General features: G+C 49.6%; 1 protein-coding gene across 1 annotated transcript in view; it reads left to right on the forward strand.

Moving 5' to 3' along the window:
* The window catches only part of LOC310823688 (stonustoxin subunit beta-like), a gene marked incomplete at its 5' end in the record, with an annotated part of 15,259 nt that extends 4,092 nt beyond the window's left edge, over nucleotides 1–11,167 (forward strand). The window contains 2 exons of the mRNA XM_083696548.1: nucleotides 8,231–8,290; nucleotides 10,198–11,167. Of these exons, the coding sequence (XP_083552674.1) occupies nucleotides 8,231–8,290; nucleotides 10,198–10,736 (599 nt within the window). The 3' untranslated portion in view covers nucleotides 10,737–11,167. The remainder of the gene's footprint in view (nucleotides 1–8,230; nucleotides 8,291–10,197) is intronic.
* Between the last annotated feature and the right edge of the window lie 767 nt (nucleotides 11,168–11,934).

Consider the following 11,934-nt stretch of genomic DNA (forward strand, 5'->3'; position numbering starts at 1 on the left):
ACACTCCACTCCATGTTCTCAATGGGGTTTAAGTCAGGACTTTGTGAAGGCCATTCTAAGACCTTAATTCTAGCCTGTTTTAGCCATTCCTTTACCACGTTTGATGTGTGTTTGGGGTCATTGTCCTGTTGGAAGACCCAACTACGTCCAAGACCCAACCTTCTGGCTTTAGGTTTTCCTGAAGAATTTGGAGGTAATCCTCCTTCTTCATTATTCCCTTTACTTTCTGTAAAGCACCAGTTCCACTGGCAGCAAAACAGGCCCAGAGCATAATACTACCACCACCATGCTTGACGGTAGATATGGTGTTCTTGGGGTGAAAGGCCTCACCTTCTCTCCTCCAAACATATTTCTGGTCATTGTGGCCAAATAGCTCAATTTTTGTTTCATCTGACCACAGAACTTTCCTCCAGAAGGCCTTTTCTTTGTCCATGTGATCAGCAGCAAACTTCAGTCAAGCCTTAAGGTGCCGCTTCTGGAGCAACGGCTTCCTTCTTGCACAGCAGCCTCTCAGCCCATTGCGATGTAAAACACGCTTGACTGTGGACACTGACCTCTGTTCCAGCAACTTCTAATTCATGGCAGACGTGCTTTTTGGTGGTTTTTGGTTTACTCTTGACCATCCTGACCAATTTTCTCTCAGCAGCAGGTGATAGCTTGCGTTTTCTTCTTGATCGTGGCAGTGACACAACTGTGCCATGCATTTTATACTTACAAACAATTGTTTGCACAGTTGATCTTGGGACCTGTAGCTGCTTTGAAATGGCTCCAAGTGACTTTCCTGACTTGTTCATGTCAATGATGCGCTTTTTTGACCGTGCTGAGTTCCTTAGACTTACCCATTGTAGCGTTTTTGGCTGAGTGTAGTGTATCAAACAAGCCCTATTTATATGGGCTGAAATAAGTCACCAGTTGTAGTCAATCATAATCACTCATAAGAAGTTAAGAGGCCATGCCACAAAGAAAATTTGATTCACACAACTTTCTACATCACTAAAATTGATAATTCAAGGTGCTGTATGTGTGTTTTTGACCCAGCAGATTTTGTCACATTTTCAGAAGACCCATAATAAATTCATAAAAGAACCAAACTTCATGAATGTTTTTTTGTGACTCAAGACTGCCATGACATACATGTTCTTTACAAGTGTATGTAAACGTTTGTGTGTGTGTGTGTGTAACTGTCAATAATGAATATTATCAAGATTGTGTCACAACAAATTTGGATCTACTGTTCTTCCTTGTTCCTTGTATATGATTGACATCATATATTAGTAATAGAATGGTGATCAGGAGAAAACTAATAGACAGAGAAGTGCAGTAAATAATATCTGTAACTCAGCAAACAAACACAACAGGGTCCATATCCAATCACAAAGCCCCCTCCCTAAATGTCCAACCAATCACTGGGTTTTTCCCTCCTCAGGTCCAAGTCCCGTCCTAATCCACTTAGTCCCAATAGAAAACGCATCCGTCCGTGACGCGACTCCAAACCAAATAATCCAAATAAACCAAATAATCCCAACAAGAAGGAACCTTCATCAGCCCTAAAAAACAAACAAATGGCAGTTTGGCAAAATCCCACTGGCTGGGAAATCATAAAATACAAGAAACTGAAGGGATCTTGTGGTGGAATTCAAAGTTAAAATACTTTGAAATAAAATGTTCTGACATGAATTAGGAATCTTTATTTTCGATAGAAATTTACTATAATCTCACCCGAACTCTGTCGTCCTAACACCAACATTTTCACATTTACATTTTACATTCATGGCATTTAGAGGGAAGAGGGAAGGAGCTGCTAATGTCATCAACCTTCTTTTCAAAATAGGTGACAAAGTCATCGGCAGACAGAGAGGAGGGAGGAGCGGGAGGAGGAGGGTTGAGGAGTGAGGAAAATGTGGAGAACAGTTTCCTTGGGTCAGAGACAGAGGATTGAATTTTGGGATGGTAGTATAAGGCTTTACCAGCTGATGCAGATGAGGTGTAGTTGAGGAGGAGAGAGAGATAAGGGTCTAGATCATCAAGCTTGCAGGGTTTCAGACAGCCAGGGAGCGCGTGGAGAGGATGGTGCCGGCCTTGATATCTGTGGACAGAGAGAGTCGACGGATGAGGAAAGAGAGGACAGGAGGGTGGAGGAAGCTGCGTCAGTGGATAGAAGAGAGAAGGATTCAACAGAGGGTAGGGCGGTTAAGACAGAGGAAGAAAGAGTGGTGAGTGAGGCCGGGTGGTGCACAGGCCGCGACGAGAGGACACAGTGTGGGTATTCTCAGCCAATGTTCTTGTAGACAAGAACCACGTTTCACCGCGGAAGTCGATCCACCGGTTCTCTGCAACACGTTCGATTTCACTTTGTGGGCTTTTAGACTAAATGGTCCTCGCAGACCCAGGTCACTCAAACCTTTGGACTCCCCCAGGGGGTGCAAATCCTATTGTCTCCCCTCCTCTTGACAAAGCCTCTTTTTATGACTTTCCGTTTCCCCATCAGTCGGACAATTAAAGTCACATACAATTCAGCATCTATTCTATCAAATACTAAACCATCAATGAAAACATCCAACTAACAACAGATCCTAACCCCAAAGCCCTAACCCCTAACCCTAACCCAAATACTAAACCATCAATGAAAACATCCAACCAACAACAGACCCAAACCCCTAACCCCCTAACCTACAACCTAACACTAACCCCTAACCCCAACCCTAACCCAAATACTAAACCATCAATGAAAACATCCAACCAACAACAGACCCAAACCCCTAACCCCCTAACCTACAACCTAACACTAACCCCTAACCCCAACCCTAACCCAAATACTAAACCATCAATGAAAACATCCAACCAACAACAGACCCAAACCCCTAACCCAAATAGTAAACCATCCAACCAACAACAGACCCAAACCCCTAACCCAATTACTAAACCATCAATGAAAACATCTAACCAACAACAGACCCTAACACCAAACCCTAACCCAAATACTAAACCGTCAATGAAAACATCCAACCAACAACAGACCCTAACCCCTAACCCAAATACTAAACCATCTATGAAAACATCCAACTAACAACAGACCCTAACCCCAAACCCCTAACCATAACCCAAATAATAAACCATCAATGAAAACATCCATCCAACAACAGACCCTAACCCCAAACCCCTAACCCTAACCCAAATACTAAACCATCAATGAAAACATCCAACCAACAACAGACCCTAAACCCCAAACCCCTAACCATAACGCCTAACCCTAACCCAAATACAAAACCATCAATGAAAACATCCAACCAACAACAGACCCTAACCCCTAACCCTAACCCCAACCCAAATACTAAACCGTCAATGAAAACATCCAACCAACAACAGACCCTAACCCCAAACCCCTAACCATAACCCCTAACCCTAACCCAAATACTAAACCATCAATGAAAACATCCAACCAACAACAGACCCAAAACCCTAACCCCCTAACCTACAACCTAACACTAACCCCTAACCCCAACCCTAACCCAAATACTAAACCATCAATGAAAACATCCAACCAACAACAGACCCAAACCCCTAACCCAAATAGTAAACCATCCAACCAACAACAGACCCAAACCCCTAACCCTAACCCAATTACTAAACCATCAATGAAAACATCTAACCAACAACAGACCCTAACACCAAACCCTAACCCAAATACTAAACCGTCAATGAAAACATCCAACCAACAACAGACCCTAACCCCTAACCCAAATACTAAACCATCTATGAAAACATCCAACTAACAACAGACCCTAACCCCAAACCCCTAACCATAACCCAAATAATAAACCATCAATGAAAACATCCATCCAACAACAGACCCTAACCCCAAACCCCTAACCCTAACCCAAATACTAAACCATCAATGAAAACATCCAACCAACAACAGACCCTAAACCCCAAACCCCTAACCATAATGCCTAACCCTAACCCTAACCCTAACCCAAATACTAAACCATCAATGAAAACATCCAACCAACAACAGACCCTAACCCCTAACCCTAACCCCAACCCAAATACTAAACCGTCAATGAAAACATCCAACCAACAACAGACCCTAACCCCAAACCCCTAACCATAACCCCTAACCCTAACCCAAATACTAAACCATCAATGAAAACATCCAACCAACAACAGACCCTAAACCCTAACCTACCTTAGGCATTGTCGGTGTTGACAAACATTTCAGTGACAGTGACAGAGACAGAAAGCAGAGAAGATGTGTTTACAAGGATCCATTAGAAGTCCTTTTTTATATTCTGTCTAGTATTTTATTCATATTGTATACCATTTCTGTGTAGCTCAGGACTTCATAAATGAATTTCAAGCACCAAAACAATTCATCCACATGGGTAAAGGTATGTTTTCACATGGGATTTGAAACATTTCTGAAAAACAGATTCGAAATGTTCAGGTTTAGGCCTACTTACCTATTCAGACAGTGCTCTTGGGGTAAACATCCATCACAATCAAGAAAGCTGAGTTTGTACTGAAAATATTGATATGAAAGACTTGGGTATTATTTTGTATGGAAGTGACTTCAAATTGAGAAAGAAAAAATGTATGTAAAAATGAAGAAAATACCCCTGGTCCCCAAAGGGTTAACCTGCAAAGTGAGGCCTTCTCTTTTCCCCCCATCAGAACAATGTGGGACCTGTCCATGTTTACAACCCTTGACTGATACATGTCTCTGTCTCTCTTTCTCTCTCTCTCCCTCCCTCTCTCCCTCCCTCCCTCTCTCCCTCCCTCCCTCCCTCCCTCCCTACCTCTTCTCCCCATCCAATCTCTCTCTCTCTCTTTCCCTCTTTCTCTGTCTTTTTTTCTCTCTCCCTTCCTACCCCCCTCTCTCTCTCTACCTCCCACCCTCTCTCCCTTTCTCCCTCCCTCCCTCTCTCCCTCCCTACCTCACTCTCTCCCTCCCTTTCCTCCCTCCCTCCCTCCTCTTGCTCTCCCTCCGTGCCTCTCTCTCCCTCCCTACCTCTCTCTGCTACTCTACCTACCTCTCTCCCTCCATCCTCTCCCTCCCTCCCTCCCTCCCCCACCTCTCTCCCTTTCTCTCTCCCTCCCATCTATCCCTCCCTCCTTCCCTCCTCTCCCTCTCTCCCTCCCTCTTTGCCTCCCTCCCTCCTCTTTCTCCCTCCTTCCCTCCCTCTATCCCTCTCTCTCTCCCTCCCTCTATCCCTCCCTCTCTCCCTACCTCTATCCCTCCCTCTATCCTCTCCCTCCGTCTTTCTCTCTCCCTCCTTCCTCTCTCTCCCTCTCACCATCCATCCCTCCCTCTATCAATCCATCTATCTCTCCCTCCCTCCCACCTCTCCCTCCCTCCCTTCTTCCTCCCTCTATCCTTCCCACTATCCCTTCCTCTATCCCTCTCTTCTTCCCTCCCTCCTCTCTCTCCCTCCCTCCCTCAATCCTCTCCCTCCCTCCCTCACCCCCTCTCTCCCTCCCTCTCTCCCTCCTGTCCCTCCCTCTCTGCCTCTCTCCCTCCCTCCTTCCTCCCTCTATCCCTCCCTCTCTGCCTCTCTCCCTCCCTCCTTCCTCCCTCTATCCCTCCCTCTCTCCCTCAATCCTCTCCCTCCCTCCCTCCCTCCCTCCCCCCCTATCTCTCTCCCTCTCTCCCTCCTCTCCCTCCATCTTTGCCTCCCTCTCTCCTCTCTCTCCCTCCCTATCTCTCTCCCTCCTCTCCCTCCATCTTTGCCTCCCTCTCTCCTCTCTCTCCCTCTCTCCCTCCCTCTATACCTCCTTCTCTGCCTCCCTCCCTCCTCTCTCTCATTCTCTCCCTCCCTCCCTCCTTCCCCCCCTCCTTCCCTCCCTCCCTCTATCCTTCCCTCTATCCTCTCCCTCCCTCCTTCCTCTCCCTCCCTCTCTTTCTCCCTCACTCCCACCTCTCTCTCCCTCTCTCCTTCCTCCCTCTATCAATCCCTATATCTCTCCCTCTCTCCCTCCCTCTATCCCTCCCTCCCTCTATCCCTCCTTTCCCTCCGTCCCTCCCTCCCTCCTCCCTCCCCCCCTCTCTCCCTCCCTATTTCCCTTCCTCTCTCCCTCCTCTCCCTCCCTCTCTGCCTCCCTCCTTCCTCTCTCTCCCTCTCTCCCTCCCTCCTTCATCCCTCTATCCCTCCCTCCCTCCTCTCCATTCCTCCCTCCCACCCTCTATCACTCCCTCCCTTCCTCTCTCCCTCCCTCTTTCTCCCTCCTTCCCTCTCTCTCTCCCTCCCTCTCTCCCTCCCTCACTCTCTCTCTCTCTCTCTCTTTCTTTCACTCCCCTCTCTTTTCTCCCTCCCTACCTCCTCTTGCTCTCCCTCCGTGCCTCTCTCTCCCTCCCTACCTCTCTCTACTACTCTCCCTCCCTCTCTTCCTACCTCCTTTTTCCCTCTATCCCTCCCTCTCTCCCTCTATCCTTCCTTTCCCTCCCTCCCTCCCTCCCTCCCTTCCTCAATACCTCCCGACCTGCATCCCTCCCTCCCTCCCTCTATCCTTCCCTCTCTCCTTCCCTCTATCCTCTTTTTCCCTCTATCTTCTCACTCCCTCTTTCTCCCTCCCTCTATCCCTCCTCTCCCTCTCTTCCTTCATCCCTCCTCTCTCTCTCTCCTTCCCTCTCTCCCTCTCTCCCTCCCTTCCCCCCCTCTCCCTACCTATCTCCCTCCCTCTATGCTCTCCCTTCCTCTCTCCCTCCCTCCCTCCTCCCTCTTTCTCTCTCCCTCCCACCCTCCTCTCTCTCCCTCTTACCCTCCATCCCTCCCTCCCTCTATCAATCCCTCTCTCCCCCTCCCTCTCTCTCTCCCTCCTTCCTTCCCTCTATCCCTCCCTCTATCCCTCCTCTCCCTCTCTTCCTCCCTCCCTCTATCCCACCTCTCCCTCTCTTCCTTCCTCCCTCCCTCTCTCCCACCCTTCCTCTCTCCTCTCCATTCCTCCCTCTCTCCCTCTATCCTCTCCCTTCCACTTTCTCCATCCCTCTCTCCCTTCCACCCTCCCTCCCTCCCTCCCTCTTCTCTCTCCCTCCCTCCCTCTCTCTCCTACTCTCCCTCCCTCGATTCCTCCTCTCCCTCTCTCGCTCCCTCCCTCCTCTATCTCCCTCTCTCCCTCCCTCCTTCATCCCTCTCACCCTCTATCCTCTCCTTAACTCTTTCTCCCTCTCGCCTCCCTCCTTCCTCCCTCAATCCCTCCCTCCCTCCCTCCTTCCCCCCTCTACCCCCCCTCCCTCTCTCCCTCTATCATCTCCTTCCCTCTCTCCCTCTCTCCCTCCCTTCCCCCCCTCTCCCTACCTATCTCCCTCCCTCTATGCTCTCCCTTCCTCTCTCCCTCCCTCCCTCCTCCCTCTTTCTCTCTCCCTCCCACCCTCCTCTCTCTCCCTCTTACCCTCCATCCCTCCCTCCCTCTATCAATCCCTCTCTCCCCCTCCCTCTCTCTCTCCCTCCTTCCTTCCCTCTATCCCTCCCTCTATCCCTCCTCTCCCTCTCTTCCTCCCTCCCTCTATCCCACCTCTCCCTCTCTTCCTTCCTCCCTCCCTCTCTCCCACCCTTCCTCTCTCCTCTCCATTCCTCCCTCTCTCCCTCTATCCTCTCCCTTCCACTTTCTCCATCCCTCTCTCCCTTCCACCCTCCCTCCCTCCCTCCCTCTTCTCTCTCCCTCCCTCCCTCTCTCTCCTACTCTCCCTCCCTCGATTCCTCCTCTCCCTCTCTCGCTCCCTCCCTCCTCTATCTCCCTCTCTCCCTCCCTCCTTCATCCCTCTCACCCTCTATCCTCTCCTTAACTCTTTCTCCCTCTCGCCTCCCTCCTTCCTCCCTCAATCCCTCCCTCCCTCCCTCCTTCCCCCCTCTACCCCCCCTCCCTCTCTCCCTCTATCATCTCCCTCCCTCTTTCTCCCTCTCTCTCTCTCTCCCCCCCTCCCTCTATCCCTCCCTCTCTGCCTCCTTCCTTTCTTCCTCCCTCCCTCCCTCCATCCCTCCCTCTCTCTCTCTCCCTCCCTCCCTCCTCTCTCTATCCCTCCCTCCCTCCTCTCCCTCCCTCCTTTTCTCTCTCCCTCTTTCCCTCCCTCCCTCTCCCTATCTCCCCCTCCCTCCCTCTCATCCCTTTCTCCCTCCCTCTACCCCTACCTCCCCTCTCTCTCTCTCTCCCCCTCCCTCCCTCTCCTCCCTTCCTCTTTCTTCCTCTCTCCCTCCCTCTCTCTCTCCCTCCCTCCCTCCCTCCCTCCCGTCTGTAGTGAATGGAGTGGATGTTTTCCTGCCACCAGAGCCCAAGACCAGAGCCCAGTTCTTCCAATGTGAGTGTGTTTCTCCTGAAGTAGCTGACTGTTTCTCTCTCTCTTTATCTCTCCCTCCCTCTCTCCGTTCCTCCCTCTATCCCTCCCTCCCTCCATTGATCCTCTCCACAAACTCTGAGACACAACTAGAGATCTCTAGGAGAGGGAGAGACTCATCAAAGACAGCCTACATATCTGACTCTCCCACCCTCCCTCTCTCTCCCCCCTCTCTCTCTCTCCCTCTCTCTCTCTCTCTCCTCTCTCTCTCTCCCTCCATCCCTCTCCCTCTCCCTCCATCCCTCTCTCTCTTTCTCTTCCTCCGTCCCCTCTCTCTCTCTCTCCTCACTCTCTCTCTCTCTCTCCTCTCTCTCTCTCTCTCCCTCCATCCCTCTCTCTTTCTCTTCCTCCGTCCCCCTCTCTGTTCCTTCTCTCTATCTCTCTCTCTCCCCTCTCTCTCTCCCTCTCTCTCTCTCTCTTCCTCCGTCCCACTCTCTCCCCCCTCTCTCTCCCCCCTCTCCTCTCTCCCCTCTCTCTCTCTCTCTCTCCCTCTCTGTTCCTTCTCTCTGTCTCTCCCTCTCTCTCTCTCTCTGTCTCTTCTCTCCTCTCTCTCTCTCCCTCCCTCCCTCTCTCTCTTTCTCTCTCTCTCCCTCTCTCTCCCTCTCTCTCTCTCTCCCTCCATCCCTCTCTCTCTTTCTCTTCCTCTGTCCCCCTCTCTCCCGCTCTCTCTCTCTCCCTCTCTTTCTCTCTCTCTCTCTCTCTTTCCCTCTCTCTCTTTCTCTTCCTCCGTCCCACTCTCTCTTCCTCCTCTCTCTCTCCTCTCTCTCCCTCCCTCCCTCTCTCTCTTTCTCTTCCTCCGTCCCCCTCTCTCTTCCTCCTCTCTCTCTCTTTCTCCCTCTCTCTCTCCCTCTCTCTCTTCTCTCTCTCTCCCTCCATCCCTTTCTCTCTTTCTCTTCCTCTGTCCCCCTCTCTCTTCCTCCTCTTTCTCTCTCTCTCCTCTTTTTCTCTCTCTCCTCTCTTTCTCTCTCTCTCTCCCTCTCTTTCTCTCTCCTCTCTCTCTCTCTCCCTCTCTCTCTCTCCCCTCTCCTCTCTCTCTCTCCCTCCATCACTCTCTCTCTTTCTCTTCCTCCGTCCCCCTCTCTCTCTCTCCTCTCTCTCTCTCTTTCTCTCCCTCCCTCCCTCTCTCTCTTTCTCTCTCTCTCCCTCTTTCTCCCTCCTGTCTCTCTCTCCCTTTCTCTCTCTCTCCCTCCATCCCTCTCTCTCTTTCTCTTCCTCTGTCCCCCTCTCTCCCCGCTCTCTCTCTCTCCCTCTCTTTCTCTCTCTCTCTCTCTTTCCCTCTCTCTCTTTCTCTTCCTCCATCCCACTCTCTCTTCCTCCTCTCTCTCCTCTCTCTCCCTCCCTCCCTCTCTCTCTTTCTCTTCCTCCGTCCCCCTCTCTCTTCCTCCTCTCTCTCTCTTTCTCCCTCTCTCTCCCTCTCTCTCTTCTCTCTCTCTCCCTCCATCCCTTTCTCTCTTTCTCTTCCTCTGTCCCCCTCTCTCTTCCTCCTCTTTCTCTCTCTCTCCTCTTTTTCTCTCTCTCCTCTCTTTCTCTCTCTCTCTCTCCCTCTCTCTTTCTCTCTCCTCTCTCTCTCCCTCTCTCTCTCTCCTCTCTTTCTCTCTCCTCTCTCTCTCTCCCTCCATCACTCTCTCTCTTTCTCTTCCTCCGTCCCCCTCTCTCTCTCTCCTTTCTCTCTCTTTTTCTCTTCCTCCGTCCCCCTCTCTCTTTCTCTCTCCTCTCTCTCTCTCCCTCTCTCTCTCTCCTCTCTTTCTCTCTCCTCTCTCTCTCTCCCTCCATCACTCTCTCTCTTTCTCTTCCTCCGTCCCCCTCTCTCTCTCTCTCTCCTCTCTCTCCCTCCCTCCCTCCCTCCCTCCCTCCCTCTGCTCTTCTCCCAGATGCCTGTGAGCTCACACTGGACCCAAACACAGCACAGAGAAACCTCTCTCTGTCTGAGGAGAACAGAAAGGTGACATGTGGGAGAGAGGAGCAGCCGTATCCTGATCACCCAGAGAGATTTGAGGACTGGGACCAGGTGCTGTGTAGAGAGGGTCTGACTGGGCGCCGTTACTGGGAGGTAGATTGGAGTTGGGGAGGGGCTGGTATAGGAGTGACATATAAAGGAATCAGCAGGAGAGGAGGGGGTTATGACTGTTTGTTGGGAAACAATGACAAGTCCTGGAGTCTGAGCTGCTCTGTTAACAGTTACTCCGCCATGCACAATAAGAAGAGGACTGTCATACCTGTCCCCTCCTCTGGCTCCCACAGAGTAGGAGTGTATCTGGACTGGCCGGCCGGCACTCTGTCCTTCTACAGGGTCTCCTCTGACACACGGACCCTCCTGCACACATTCCACTCCACATTCACTGAGCCGCTCTACCCAGGGTTTTATCTTTTGTATGTAGACTCTTCAGTGACCCTGTGTAAACTAGTCTAAGGGAGATCACACTGAACACCAAAGGCTCAAAGATGACGGATCAGAACATGATGCAGTTGGATAGTGGTGTGTTTTCACTGAGATGTTGGATGTACAGATGTTCCCTCTCCCAGTGTGTAGGGTGTAGGGTGTAGTGTGTAGGGTCTAGTGTGTAGGATGTAGTGTTTATTGTTTACTGTGTAGGGTGTAGTTTGTAGTGTTTAGTGTGTAGGGTGTAGGGTGTTGTGCATTGTGTGTAGTGTGTAGTTATATTATTTTTACTGTATATATATATATGTATTATTAAATTCAATAAAATGCATCTAATAGTGAAATAGATTGTAATTGAGTGACAAAAAACAGAAGCTTACATGTTTTTTACTTTTTTTGATGGATATGCAACTGACAGTGAAACAATCCAGATGAATGATTAGATGATCATATCAGACTGATGATGAACTCTGAGAATAACACAGGAGAGAGTGTCTGTATGTATATAAGAGTTGGTTAGATTGGGTGTTTGAGTTGTGATGCTGGATCACGTTGCTGTGTGTAAGATAGCAGGGAGTGGATGTGAAGACAGCTCTCCTTCTCTGTCGGTACAACATGGACAGTGTCTTAGGAACATCCTAATCTACACAGTGTGTAATTGATTCCGATGCAAATCAGAGACCCCATAAAAACAAAGATATTTATTCCAAAATGACATGAACTATTATCCTTGCATTAAGATGGACTTAATTCAACTTATTGAGTGACTTGTTGATGACATTTTTGCATTTTAGCTCATTTTAAGAGTGTCATAGCAAAAGGTCTGAATACTTCTGTACATGAGGTATTTCTGTATTTCAGTTTTAATAAATGAAGAAATTTCAAAAATCGTGTTTTCGCTTTGTCATTCTGGGGTATTGTGTGTGGATTGATGGCAAATTATTTTAATTGAATCCATTTTAAATTGAGTCTATAACACAAGAAAATGTGTAAAAAGTGAAGGGGTCTGAATACCTTCAGAAGGCGCTGTACATGTTCTGAACTTCACTTTCCATGCATTCCTTCATTTTTACATAGTAATCATCTAGTACAGTAATAGCTCTGCATCATGTGACATTGTGAGGGGCAGCCAAGGTGCAGGCTGCTTTTCCCCTCTCTGTCTGTGGGCTGTGGGAGGCATGGCTCTCATGAGAAGACTTCACCTGTCCCCTGCAGTACCGCTCCCTGC

Source organism: Argentina silus, assembly GCF_951799395.1.
Source record: "Argentina silus genome assembly, chromosome: Y".
NCBI classification, from domain to species: domain Eukaryota; kingdom Metazoa; phylum Chordata; class Actinopteri; order Argentiniformes; family Argentinidae; genus Argentina; species Argentina silus.